This window comes from Ostrea edulis, chromosome 2 (genome assembly GCF_947568905.1).
Source record: "Ostrea edulis chromosome 2, xbOstEdul1.1, whole genome shotgun sequence".
Lineage (NCBI taxonomy): Eukaryota > Metazoa > Mollusca > Bivalvia > Ostreida > Ostreidae > Ostrea > Ostrea edulis.
This window is the reverse complement of record NC_079165.1, coordinates 38,351,892-38,364,391: the sequence shown is the minus strand read 5'-3', so window position 1 is coordinate 38,364,391 and position 12,500 is coordinate 38,351,892. Positions and strand designations below refer to the sequence as shown.

The 12,500-nt window shown below is 34.6% G+C and overlaps 1 protein-coding gene and 1 long non-coding RNA gene across 4 annotated transcripts in view; both read right to left on the bottom strand.

Annotated features, from left to right (window-relative positions):
• Positions 1-2,120: 2,120 nt before the first annotated feature.
• Positions 2,121-6,769, bottom strand: LOC125680657 (uncharacterized). 3 transcript variants are annotated; one of them, XR_007372038.2, is made up of 4 exons: positions 6,484-6,769; positions 4,373-4,514; positions 4,095-4,222; positions 2,121-3,106 (listed from the first exon to the last, which is right to left on the bottom strand). It is a non-coding gene; the product is annotated as an uncharacterized LOC125680657 (long non-coding RNA). The 3 variants fall into 3 exon arrangements; XR_007372037.2 differs by having other exon boundaries at positions 2,791-3,106; positions 6,494-6,620; XR_007372036.2 differs by lacking the exon at positions 6,484-6,769 and adding an exon at positions 5,709-5,802 and having other exon boundaries at positions 2,791-3,106.
• A 2,525-nt stretch (positions 6,770-9,294) lies between these two features.
• LOC125681958 (laminin subunit gamma-1-like) overlaps positions 9,295-12,500 on the bottom strand; it is a 4,131-nt gene continuing 925 nt past the window's right edge. Inside the window, exons 2-7 of the mRNA XM_048922250.2 lie at positions 12,305-12,500; positions 11,883-12,013; positions 11,537-11,706; positions 11,209-11,397; positions 10,914-10,989; positions 9,295-9,664 (exon numbers count right to left, since the gene is read on the bottom strand). The exon at positions 12,305-12,500 is cut by the window's right edge and continues 97 nt beyond it. Coding sequence (XP_048778207.2) covers positions 9,646-9,664; positions 10,914-10,989; positions 11,209-11,397; positions 11,537-11,706; positions 11,883-12,013; positions 12,305-12,500 — 781 coding nt within the window. The 3' untranslated portion in view covers positions 9,295-9,645. The remainder of the gene's footprint in view (positions 9,665-10,913; positions 10,990-11,208; positions 11,398-11,536; positions 11,707-11,882; positions 12,014-12,304) is intronic.

The window sequence follows — 12,500 nt, the reverse complement described above, 5'->3', positions numbered from 1 at the left end:
GGAAGACAATGGAGTTTCACCGGAATTACCGGCATTATGACGATAACTCATTCACCCTTAATACGCTTGATTTATTTCTAGAGATATGCAACACAAAGGCTAACTTTAACAATAACTTCAATCCCCAATTGATTACGTATTACATTAATTTTAGAAATATATTTTTATATATCCTCATAAATCTCGCAGAAATGAAAACATTAATTTCACAGAAACACATGTACAGTTTTAAACCCCATATCAGAACAGACCGCGCCCTTGCACGGTCTGTAATAATTTTCATACCTGACGCATATAATAGTTTCCTTTCTATCGTTCACTATTGCATTTCGGGTATTTTCTGTGGTTGTTCATTATTTGGGATAGGAGGAATAAGAAAAGAGATCCGCAAAATATATATAGATACATATAGGTATACTTGTATATTTGTGGGTGGTGGTGTGTGTGTACATGTGTGTTGTGCGTGTGTGAATTGTGTGTGAAATTCGAGACGCAGATTATAATTTCCTACCTTTTAGAATCAAATTGCAAAAATTTCAAACAGCAAAAAATTACCCGGTATCAATATTCACTCGAATTAATGTGTTAACTTCTTTATTGCATGCATATTACGTTAAGTCTTTATTTGTTAAACTAAAAGTAAATGCATACATATGTAACTGTTTTGAATAACATCCTGCTGTTGGTTTCCTTTTACTTATAGGCAAAGAGGGGATATCCATCTGATGCGAAAGTATGCGAATTATAAAGAATCCTCAGAGATAGTGACAGCGTGACGTCACTACAGACTGAGCAGTTACATTTTCGTCGTGTCCTTACAGTTTTATGTGTTTATGAAGTTTGTTTTCGTCACATTACTGTGCTCACTTTTGTACTGTATATTAGGATGTATCATCAATTTTCAGTCAAAATTAGGTCTTATACCTGGCAAAAATAAATAAATTACACTTCATAACCTTTTAGTGTTGCGATGAATTTCTCAGTTTGGTACTTAAGGTCTCAAGTTGTTTTTACTTCTTTTCATATGAGCAATTTGCTTTCTCGTGAGAGAGTAAAAGGAACATGAATCTCATATCCATGCACTGTTTTCCTCTTTATCTTATAGGAATATATTTCAGAACTTTGAGAACGATCACCTTGTAAAATGGAGAATGGTACATGTATGGTACATGTATATTATACAACCTGTCAGTGGGTCAAATGCTGCCTGCGTATTTCATAATTATAATTGTTAGACCGTTCATTTCACACTGGGTTTTGACTGCGGATTACTCTGGTTTACCAGATCAAGATATAGGGCTCACAGCAGGTGTGACCGGTCGACAGGGAATGTTTGCTTTTTTGGGGTACCTGGTTCCACATCTGGTATATCCAGGGGTCCGTGTTTATCCAACACTTAATCTGTATATCTTATATATCACTGTATCTTCACCTTTTTATTAAAGTATGTCACCTATCCATTTTGAAATAGCCATATGATTTTAGCATGCTGTAACATTTTAAAACAAGAATATTAAACTGAGAAGATACACAAATGTTGTTTCCCTTATCGCAGGTCAAGATAATGACGTTTTTCATTTCATAAGATGGTTACCTGATCAGTAGGATTTTATTGTGTACCGGTATGTATAGATTGGATTCAAGAATATCACATTTATATACTGTTTTTCAAAAGATATTTCAAATGAGTTATTCATCATGTGTTTAAAATACTCTCATATGGATTTTTAACCTTCAAATTGTTCTCTGTCATGTTATTTCAAAATGGATTATGATAGATAGGCGAAGTTCTCAAAATATATCTCAAATATGCCTCATATGTTTGAAATAGTTCTCAATTTTTTATGAATCTCATATGACAAAAAGTGACAATCTATTGTCGTTTTATTAGGTTTCTCATGTTTTTGTACAAAATAAATATTATTATTAGGCATTAATATATATTCTTATTGAGAGATTTTGAATAAAAAGGTTGCCATCACTTTCACAGCTAATGTCCCTTTGACAAACTACATAGCATATCATAATTAACTTGCTGTTAATGAATATGTAACTCTTAAATTAGGTTAAGAGAATTTGATACCAAAGTGCAGAATATTATATTGTTAAATGTACAAAGGTGCAGCCTTGAAATTTATTTTAAAAACATAACAATAATATGATTTCACAAAGTGTATTAATCAGTAATTGACAGTATCACTTATACCATTCATAAATGTATTTTAACATAATGCATTTAGTACTACTGTGTGCTGGATTATTTTTCAACCCCATGTAAATAATGAATTACATTCAAGGGCAACAACTCTTCTAGACACATATTCTGTTCTGAACACATTCTCTTCCATAGTCATAAGATATACATCATCATTTAAACTAATGTGTTAACATGTGCATACCATAGGAAAAGATTTCACACACATATATCATAACCTATTATCCAATGTGGAGATGTACATGGACTCCAAAGTTTAGATATTGTATGTCTAAAAATATGTTCATTTGAAATATTAATAAGTACAAATGTACAATGTCAGCTACAATATGAGTTGAGGATTTCTTTTTCTCAAGTTTTTCATAGCAAAATCATGATGGTATGTAAATCTATCCAAATACATAAGGGTCTTGGTTCAGTTTCCAACACATCCATTCATATTCCTGGTCATCTTATCTCCAACAATCTAGACATTATTTAGTTCTCTCCATGCCAAAACATATAGACCGAGACTCTCTCCAATCCACTCTGTTCTATTGCTACCATCTTGATCTCATTCAAGTTTCTCCATTCTGCAATCTTTCTTTCTGCTTCTACTGTTCCTCTCCAGGTTGTTTTCGGTCTCTTAAATGCCCTCTTCCCTTCTGGTATCCAACCTAACGCCATCTCACTGTCATTGTCACCTCCCCTCCATAGCACGTGTCCTATATAGTTCCATCACCGTCTCCTCGGCTCATTGTTTATTGCATTGATGTCAGTCCTGGCTGCCACTTCCTGTTTTCCATAATTTTCTGCTACTTTATCCCCAGTATCCTCTGCAAGCATCTGATATGGTAAGCATCTATTGACTTTCCACCTATTCACCTTCCAAGACATGGACATGCAAAATTTCTGAAAAAATATATGCAAATACATGTATACCCTATGATAAATTTTAAATACATGCGTCTTAAACAGTACAAGAGGCCAAAGAGCCACATCGCTCAACGGAGTCACCTTGGCCCTGCCATTGTACAGCTGTTGTGATTTTAAAAAGATTTCAGTCTTTATTCCTATGAAAAATGTTGATCCCATATTGTGGCCCCAGCCTACATGAGCCCCAAAGGATCACAACATTACTGAAAATGAATTCACATTACACAGAAATGCCTCAACACCAATATGATCGACAAGATCTTGCTGTTCTGGATAAGACCAAGGTTACAAGGTAACTGATCATGGTACATGCATGATACAAAAGATTTTGCCATAAGAAATCTATATACAAAATATGAAAGCTCTGTCTTAAATAGTTGAGATATTGAATAGGTCAGATTTTTATCAAAAGTAGATCAAACTTCCAGGTCAAAGTCACAAGATCGAACACCGTTGCATCACATGAAAGAACTTTTCGTAAAAAATGTATATACAAAATATAAAAGCCCTAGCTTAAATAGTTCAAGAGATATTTTTAAAAAAGATTTTTCCTATATACTTGTATGTAAAACCTTTATCCCCTATTGTGGCCCACCCTACCCTCGGGGCCATGATTTTAACAAAATTGAATCTGCACTATGTCAGAGAGCTGTCATGTAAATTTGAACTTTTCTGGCCCAGTGGTTCTTGCGGAGATTTTTGTGATTATCACCCCTTTGAAGGGGGCATAGTCTTTCATTTCAACAAACTTGAATCCCCTTAACCCATGGATGATCTATGCCAAGTTTGATTGAATTTGGCCCAGTGGTTCTAGAGAAGATGAAAATGTGAAAAGTTTACAGACAGATGGCAGATACAAAGTGATTAAAATAGCTTACTTGAGCTTTCAGCTCAGGTGAGCTAACAATATATCTTTTAAGATGTTTCAGCATATATATATCTTTTATTAATAATAACTTCTTACCCTGTCCCTTTTCTTTTCAGTGGAATGAAATCTGGGTTGTAAGATTGGTAGATACATTTTTATCCATTCTTCAGCTTTCTGGAAATGTCATTTTGGAGTTTCAGACAGGCTTTGTTTCCTGAAATAAACTTTAATTAAAAAAGATGTTTAGAATTTCTGACTTAATTTTGAACTACATGTATTTGGAATAAGTAAATTCTTGTAATGTTCAAGGGACATTATATGGAACGAGCACGCAGGATTTTAATATCATTTATATGTATATACTTAGCTGTTACCTTCCCATTGCATGTGTCATGGAAGGATGGTTGTATAGGACATCATCTGCTGATTCACAATGGCCTTTCTTGTTTTTCCTTGATATTTCGAGTTGTACTCCCTTTTCATCTCAATTACATTGGTTTCCATCTCATGATCTGTCTGAATATTGAAACTGTTATAAGATTTCTCATATGAGTTAAAATGTAGATATTACTGGAGACTATTATTTTCATATAATTTTTCCATTTAACAAGCCTAAAAAATCTTGTATGCAGATGCTTTGTGTTACCACCATGGTTTTGACCTTCAATTCTTATTGAATCTAATCTGGGTAGATCTACAGTTCACGCTTACTTATCCTCTTCGTCCCCGGTGGGACATAAGGCTTCAACAAGTTGTCTCCATCTACCTCTGTCCTTGGCACAGTTCACGCTTGCCTTTTATTAATTATATTGCATCAAACTTATTTGCCTGCATCATTAAAATTGCATGTGATGTACGTTATACGTATAAATTACACCTTCTTTGAAAAGTAACATAAAGTCAAATGTCATAGTAAAAAAAAGATAATATGGTAGATCCATGAAAGTAGGTTCAAAGTAGCTAATCACCTCCATTATGATAGGATAAACTTCCTGAAGCTGGAATATTACAAAATTTTACTTATTAGATTTAGAGTTTGATACAATCTTTTTAATAGATAAAAAACACCCTAGACATTTGTTCCTTACATTTATATTTACTAATACCTTAATTTGCTAATTAATACATGCAAAGGTAGCAGTATGTTTACTACATTCTTTGGTTGTGTGGCACTAGCATCTATTGTTTTCAAGATAAAAGATCTCCAACACCAGGGACTGAATCTTCAATTTATGCCATAAAGTAGTAGTTAGGAGAAACAAGTAATGTATAAATTCACTGAATTAAAGAAAAAGTAATTAGTTAGTATGATCTATCTCTGAATACCATAGAGGCATAGCAGGGTTGGGCGGTTAAAACCACCCCCGGTTTTAACCAGTGGTTTTAACCGTCCCGTTCAATACTCCCCAAGTGGTCAATAATGGTCAATTGTGATTTAAACTGTCCATTTTCCTATTTTTGTACATTTCTTGCAAAGATAAAGATAAATTAAGTCTTTTCATTATATGGATCAATTGTTGATTAATATTTGTCATTAGATAATCAAATGTAATTTCATAAGTTTAATATATTTGGTTTGCTAAAACTGACTGAAATATCTTCAGTACCTACCAAAGGGTCACAGTTTTATAACATAGCTTGATTATTGGAGACAGACCTCTTAATACATGTACCTGGACAGATTAAGAATAAAAGGTAGCTGGACATTACCTGAGCCCAGGAAGCAGAGTGGACAGGTGTTAATAAGCATAGGCTGGGACCAGAGATGACCAGTGTACCTGTTATTGTTATGAAAACATCACTAACCCACCCTCAAATGTTTATTCAACAGTTAAAATGAAGATTGATGAAACAATACTTATACTAACTTAAGGTAGTTCTTGTTAAATTAAGGAATTTGAACAGAGACTTTTACATCTCCCCAATATTCAACAGAGTCATTTGTACATTATTTATGTAATATTATGACTTATAAGTATATTATTATTATACCAAACAATTTTCAATCGACCAGTATTAACCAATTTTAACCAGTATTGACCACTGGCCTCATATCGACCACTTTTTTGCCAACCCTGCCCCGGGCATAGACAATAACAGATATGTTATCCGTTATATGTCTATGTGAATACATACTGCAACTTTGCATTCTAAACAATTAAACATACACATTTATATAATTATACAAGTCCATATTGCTCTTTTTCCAGCCAATTGTGCACATTTACTAGTTCTGGTATACGATGAATTTGATTACATCCCTCGGGCCCCCCATTTTCATCTTAACACTTTAGCTCCCCCCCCCCCTCCCCTCCCCCGTTGATGTCCACTCCCCCAAATCAATGTCTACTTTCCGATTTTTAGTTGGGGGTTGGACGAAAATACAATGATCATTTCGATGTAATGGGATTGTGAAACCAGTAGGATAATTTGGTTCAGACAGTGAGTTTTGCATTTCATTCATGCATAGAATAGCCCTTCTTACCTGTTCTCACCTCTGATATGTCCAGGGATCTATGTTTGCCCTACTTTCAGTTTTCTATTCTTCATGGGATTTATGCGATTAATCGTTGTTCATTATTTTCACTGGTCTACATAACGGTAAGAAAGAAATAAAGAAGTTTTTCCGTCAACGTATCCGCTTCGTTTGTTTATTGCCGCCATTGCACACTTAGTCTAGCATTCTGGATAAATACTAACTACCGGATACGTCTCTTTCATTTCGCTCATTTCCGCGCGAGACCATGGGTTGTTTTCATCTGCCCGTGTAGCACATTCTAATAATATTATTACAATACACACACTTTCTCTCTCTCTCTCTCTCTCTCTCTCTCTCTCTCTCTCTCTCTAATATTATTATTATTATTCAAGTGTTACCATTGGTTATTTACCATGCGCAGAAAATCTGGTTTAGATATCTTCATATTAATTTACTTGAACATGCAGAGACTAAGTCATGTTCAGGGTCTATGGAGAGCCAAAGAGTTCAATATTCTATCTTTGTAATTATGTATTTGTTGTTACTAAATGCGCCATTGGTTCAATGTAAAATAGAAAAATGTTAATCGTTATCTTGATATTTGTAGTACACAAACGGTGTATTCCTTATTTGAATGGCGTAAGATGTAAAGGAATGTAATTAATCATGAAAAATATTCCGATGGTTCATCACTACGACTGTTTAAAAGGTTGAACACAATTCCCTAACAGGGCAATTATTACACTAAAAATGGAATTGTTACTTTTTTTTAGTGTAATTAATTGTATCATTGGGATTTTCAGTTGTTTCCCCTCTATTCTCGTGTTTGCTTTGAGTAAAAAATTAAGTGCAAGAATACTTCTACATCCTCTAAATATTTAGAGTCTAGGAAGCGTATATTTACATATATGTACAAGGACTCTATATGTGGCCAACAAGGTTTATAAATAACCTCTAACAGCTAGACTATCAAATAAAAAGATGTTTCTTTCTCTGCTTTAAACAGACAAAACGAGTGGTTTACAATAAAGAGGCTTGACAGAGGACAACTGGAACAATTTTTTTGACAAGAGAAAAGTATCTCAAATTAAACTATATCAAAATACCCCCGGTAATGTTGATTAATGATACATTTTTAACAAAAATAGGAGTTTTGAAATTGGGGTGTCTGAAATTGAGTTAGCTATCTTGTGGAGAGAAAAAGAAGGGGGTGATCAGATACGAAACAAGTGCTTGTGGAAATAATGTAAAATTCAAATCTAGGCCATGGCTCAGGCTACTGGTTTTATGGCCTGGCCTAGTAAAAATTATGGAAAAATAGCCCGACTGGTCTATTACATAAAAACTTTAAATATGTTACATTCAAGGTTGGCTGTCATTTAATGAAAACAACTGGTAAATGATAACTGATTCACTTTGTTTACAAATATAAAACCCATAGGCGTCGGAACCGGGGGGGGGGGGGCTAGGGAGGGGCTTACCCCCCCCCCCCCCCCCAACTTTTTTTGCAAAGATAGACATAATAGACATAATAACCCCCAAAAGAAACTTTTTTGTTGGTTTAGCCCCCCCCCCCTTTCCGACGCCTATGAAACCAGAATAGTTTTTGCGTGTTCTAGAATTCTTACCCAATGTACATATTAACTATTTGATATTGTGAATTACGTATTTCAGTGACAGCAATGCAAAAATGGTGGGGAAGGGGCGCGAAAACGAAAATCAATCCCAATCAAACTACTTCAGCAGCACATTTTCAACGACTTTTAGCGCCAACCGGTTAATGTTGAGTGTGCTAGACCGAGTGTTAACTGGTCCTCCTATATGATTCTATAGTCTGTTTCCCAAAAGATACGATGTAGCGCGCGCCCTCTGTCGTCATAATGGTAGAACAATTTACAAATGTTGAATTGCGCAAATGCGAATGTCGAACTAACATCGGACGGATTACCAAAACACATTTACCACAACTCGCATAGGCTTAACAAACAACAATGTTCAAATGCTTAACTACGGAAGACGAAGATCCAATTTCAAATTTACATTAAATAAATAATGTATTCACTTGTTACGCATCTACACAAACATATATTCCATTTACATCTTACGCAATTCAAATGACGAATATACCGTTATGCACTACAAATGTCAAGATAACGATTAACATTTTTCTATTTACATTGAACCGATGGCGCATTTAGGAACAACAAATATATAATTACAAAGATAGAATATTGAACCCTTTGGCTTTCCATACAGGGTCAACCACTTGATGGCTTGATTGGAAAAGGTGAATATGTACATGTATATCAGACAAAGGGTTTTCCAATATTTTCACATGCCCATAGTAATTTCATCCTTATCTCCAACCTCATGACTTCAAATTCATTTGATGTCATTTACTTCTTAGTGGGTAATAGAGCATTAGATGTCTATCAGGTGTCAATCAAGCAAATGGTTATAAAAAAAATATTGGACAGACATTATCTTCTCATACCCTGAGTAGTTTGATCCTTACCTTTTGACCCCCAAAACAAATAAGGGTCGTATACTCTTTAGGGGCTATAAGTATACCGAGTTTGGTGTTTGACAACTGCTGGCAAAGTGTTTTCAAGATTTTGAGCGGACAACACTTGATCTACCGACTGACAGACAGACAGACAGACCGACAGATGCAAACCAATATGCTCCCTCTTATTTAGAAGGGAGGGGGGTATTAGAAAATTCTGAAGAACAACACATGTACTCATCATCCATTTAACTTGTGCCATAAACGTGGCCGTTCAAATTACATAAAAAAAATAACCAATAACAAGTAACTGAATAAAAGATCAAGATTTTAATCAGATTTGATAAACAGGTATTGAATTATAGAAAACGATGACCGTCCCTTGAATTATATAAGTAACATCGTTAGGTATATATACAAGATGATGACCTCAGCATGTTGTTTGTTCATGTGCCAGTGTCTTGTATTGAAGAGGAACCACTGAAGGGATACTGTAAAATCAAAACTTTTCGTGGGGGTCGATCTCATGGTTGAGATATACTCACGAATTCAACAGAAAATCAGCAACGACAAGACCCCACAAATATGCCATTATTCCTCAAACCTTGAAGAATTGACCCCGCGAAAATAAGTGATTCTATAGTAGTTGGTATAGGAACACCCTAACGACTTGCTGAAGACCTGTGAAAAACGTAAACGAAGCATTGATAATCATCAGTTAACTTACAGTAAAAATTATTTTCAAAATTCAAAATTGTTGAAGATGACACATTCATTAAAACTCAAAGAATTCATTGAAATACAATATACATGCCATTACATTTATCAAAATAGTCAGTCAGTAATAAGAATATGTTGTTTCGATATACACACTGTACATGTATTTCATATGTCGAAAGTCGAAAAAGCACTTACCTTTCAACTTACATTTTTGTATCACAAAAATCAATATACATATGTATTATAAAAGAGACATACATATATGTGTGTATATATATATATATATATATATATATATATATATATATATATATATCTGTCTCTGATCATAAGGGAAGACTATAATGATTGAATGTCTATTGAGGATATATATAAACAACTCGGACATTTTGTTTTTTAAACACAACAAACACATCCAAGGCCTCTAAATTTTAATTTCCCTCTCGAAACTATAGTTTGAATTTCATATCTAAGTGGGAATTTTATTATCTAAAGAATATCTAAATATCTACGGATGTGGAATGTACGAAATAATATCAAGTGTCTATAGTGTCTTGTATATTCATAATTACGTTTCAATATGAGCATTTATAATCTGAAAACATTTGAGCTCTTGCAAATACACTTGCCTTCGCCTTTGATCTAAACCCTGAATGAGTCGTGTCGCTTAAGTCAACGGGTTAAAGATCGCCACTAGCAAATCATATTATCAATAGATTTTTGTCATCATTCAAACAAATTAGATAATATGTGCGTGTACTTTCATGAACCGTGAGGGTCATGAGACCATATTCCTTTATCTTGCTTACATGAAAGGCTAAAACGGGGCTGGGAAATTGAATTATAGGGGACTATATATTTTTGGTGAATCAACGGCGTAGTAAAAAATTGAAAGTACTATATGTATCCTTTTGTGTCCAGTGGAATAAAATCAAAGCAAGAAAGGATTTTCAAAACAATTGAAAGAATTAGTAACTGACAAAAGTAACAGGTCGTGTCATTGGTCATTTTTAGTGCTTTTTATATCCTTTTTTATCTAACCTCGTATCTACTATTAGATTCGACACTTTGGATGTTGAGTGTTGTTGGATTTAGTGAGATATATATATATATATATATATATATATATATATATATATATATATATATACGACAGTTGAAATACGCATGCGTGATAAGATATTGAAAACCCGATGAAAATTTTACACACCTGCCACATTTATTTCCTGCAAAGCCTGGTTTACACTGACATCTGCCATTTGTATCACACTGCTGCGTCTCAGAACCTGTCAAAATGCACATAATATCGATCTCTGATCACTATTTGTTTTGGTTTTTTTTTTTTTTTTTTTGTTGTTTTTTTTTTTGTTTTTTTTGTTTTTTGTTGTTTTTTGTTGTTGATTTTTTTAAACCAATCTCTCTATTTTAGTTTGATTTGCTCTCTGTAAGTCTTATTCAGTTTACGTTTCACGTTGAGTCTATTTTCACGTTACAAACATACTAACCAGCAGGATTACATTCACAAGGAGTACACCTCCCGACTGCTGATTCTAGAAAGTGCTTGTCCTTGCATCTTTCACAGTGTGGTCCGTCAGTGTTGTCGCGACAGTCAATACAGTGACCTCCCCTGCCAGTTCTCTGGTAAAGGTCCTGGTCAAAGTAGCAACGGTCCGCCTTGTTGTTGCACTCGCAACCTATAATGCAATCAAATTATCATGCTAAGGAATAATATGACGCAAGAAATGGTTTGGCTCACTATAATTTTGTAATAAGAGCAGTCGAAAGTAAACTTGGAGTTGCACGTCACTACAGAATGTAAGCACGTGTACTTACGCTGACATTGTTTAGCGTCTGTCTGCGTGGCCCTGCCCCATGGTCTGTCGTTGTATAGAGGGAGACATTTCCCACAGTCCACGCCGTCCGTGTTGTGTACACACCTACAAACCTCGGATGTCTGGCCCTGTGGCGTATAGCACTCCTTGCCATGACCATTACATTTACATCTGGAAAGAAAAAGGTAATTTGTTTAACAAGATTTCTATGTATGGCAATGACAAATACTTGTACAATTTCAGAGAAAATGTGTACATGTAAATGCTTGAAATATCATATTTGTACTCTTTACTTGAATATTGTTCGTCTATATACACATGAGCATGTATATACACTGTACATGTACCTGGCTCCAATTTGTAAATCAGAAATGGCGTAGTAATATGATTTTAAGACCTGAGCACCACCAAAGTCTTCATCTCCAAATGTGTTTATTCGGGTGAGAGTAATTCGGATAGCCGTGGCCGTTACCCATTCCTATGATAAAAGAAGAACAAACATAATTATCTTTGTCATTCTTGAAATATTCCGAGGTGTAAAATTTAATAACAATCATCCCCCTTTTTAATGACACAATTTTTAAAAACATGTCAAGACTCGACAATATCACTCATATACATATCGTATTCTTGAAAAGATTTCTTCATGATATTGATATACATGTATGTCAAAATAATCACGTGAGCTTGGTTCCTGTGTATTGTACTTTGCTGTTTGTCGTATGAAATGTACAAATAAAATTGGAAGTATATCTTGCATCACACAAACCTGTAATACAGGACTATTCTCAAAATTGAACATACTAGGCATTCTCGCTAAAGGACTGAATGCAACTGAACCACCAGTCAAAGGTGAGATATCGGTGGAATCGGCAGTACACACGGCTTGGTCATCTGTAACGGCAGCAGAGTCATCTTTCCCGTATGTCGATTGACAGGAACCACTAAAAAACTGGAAAGGAATC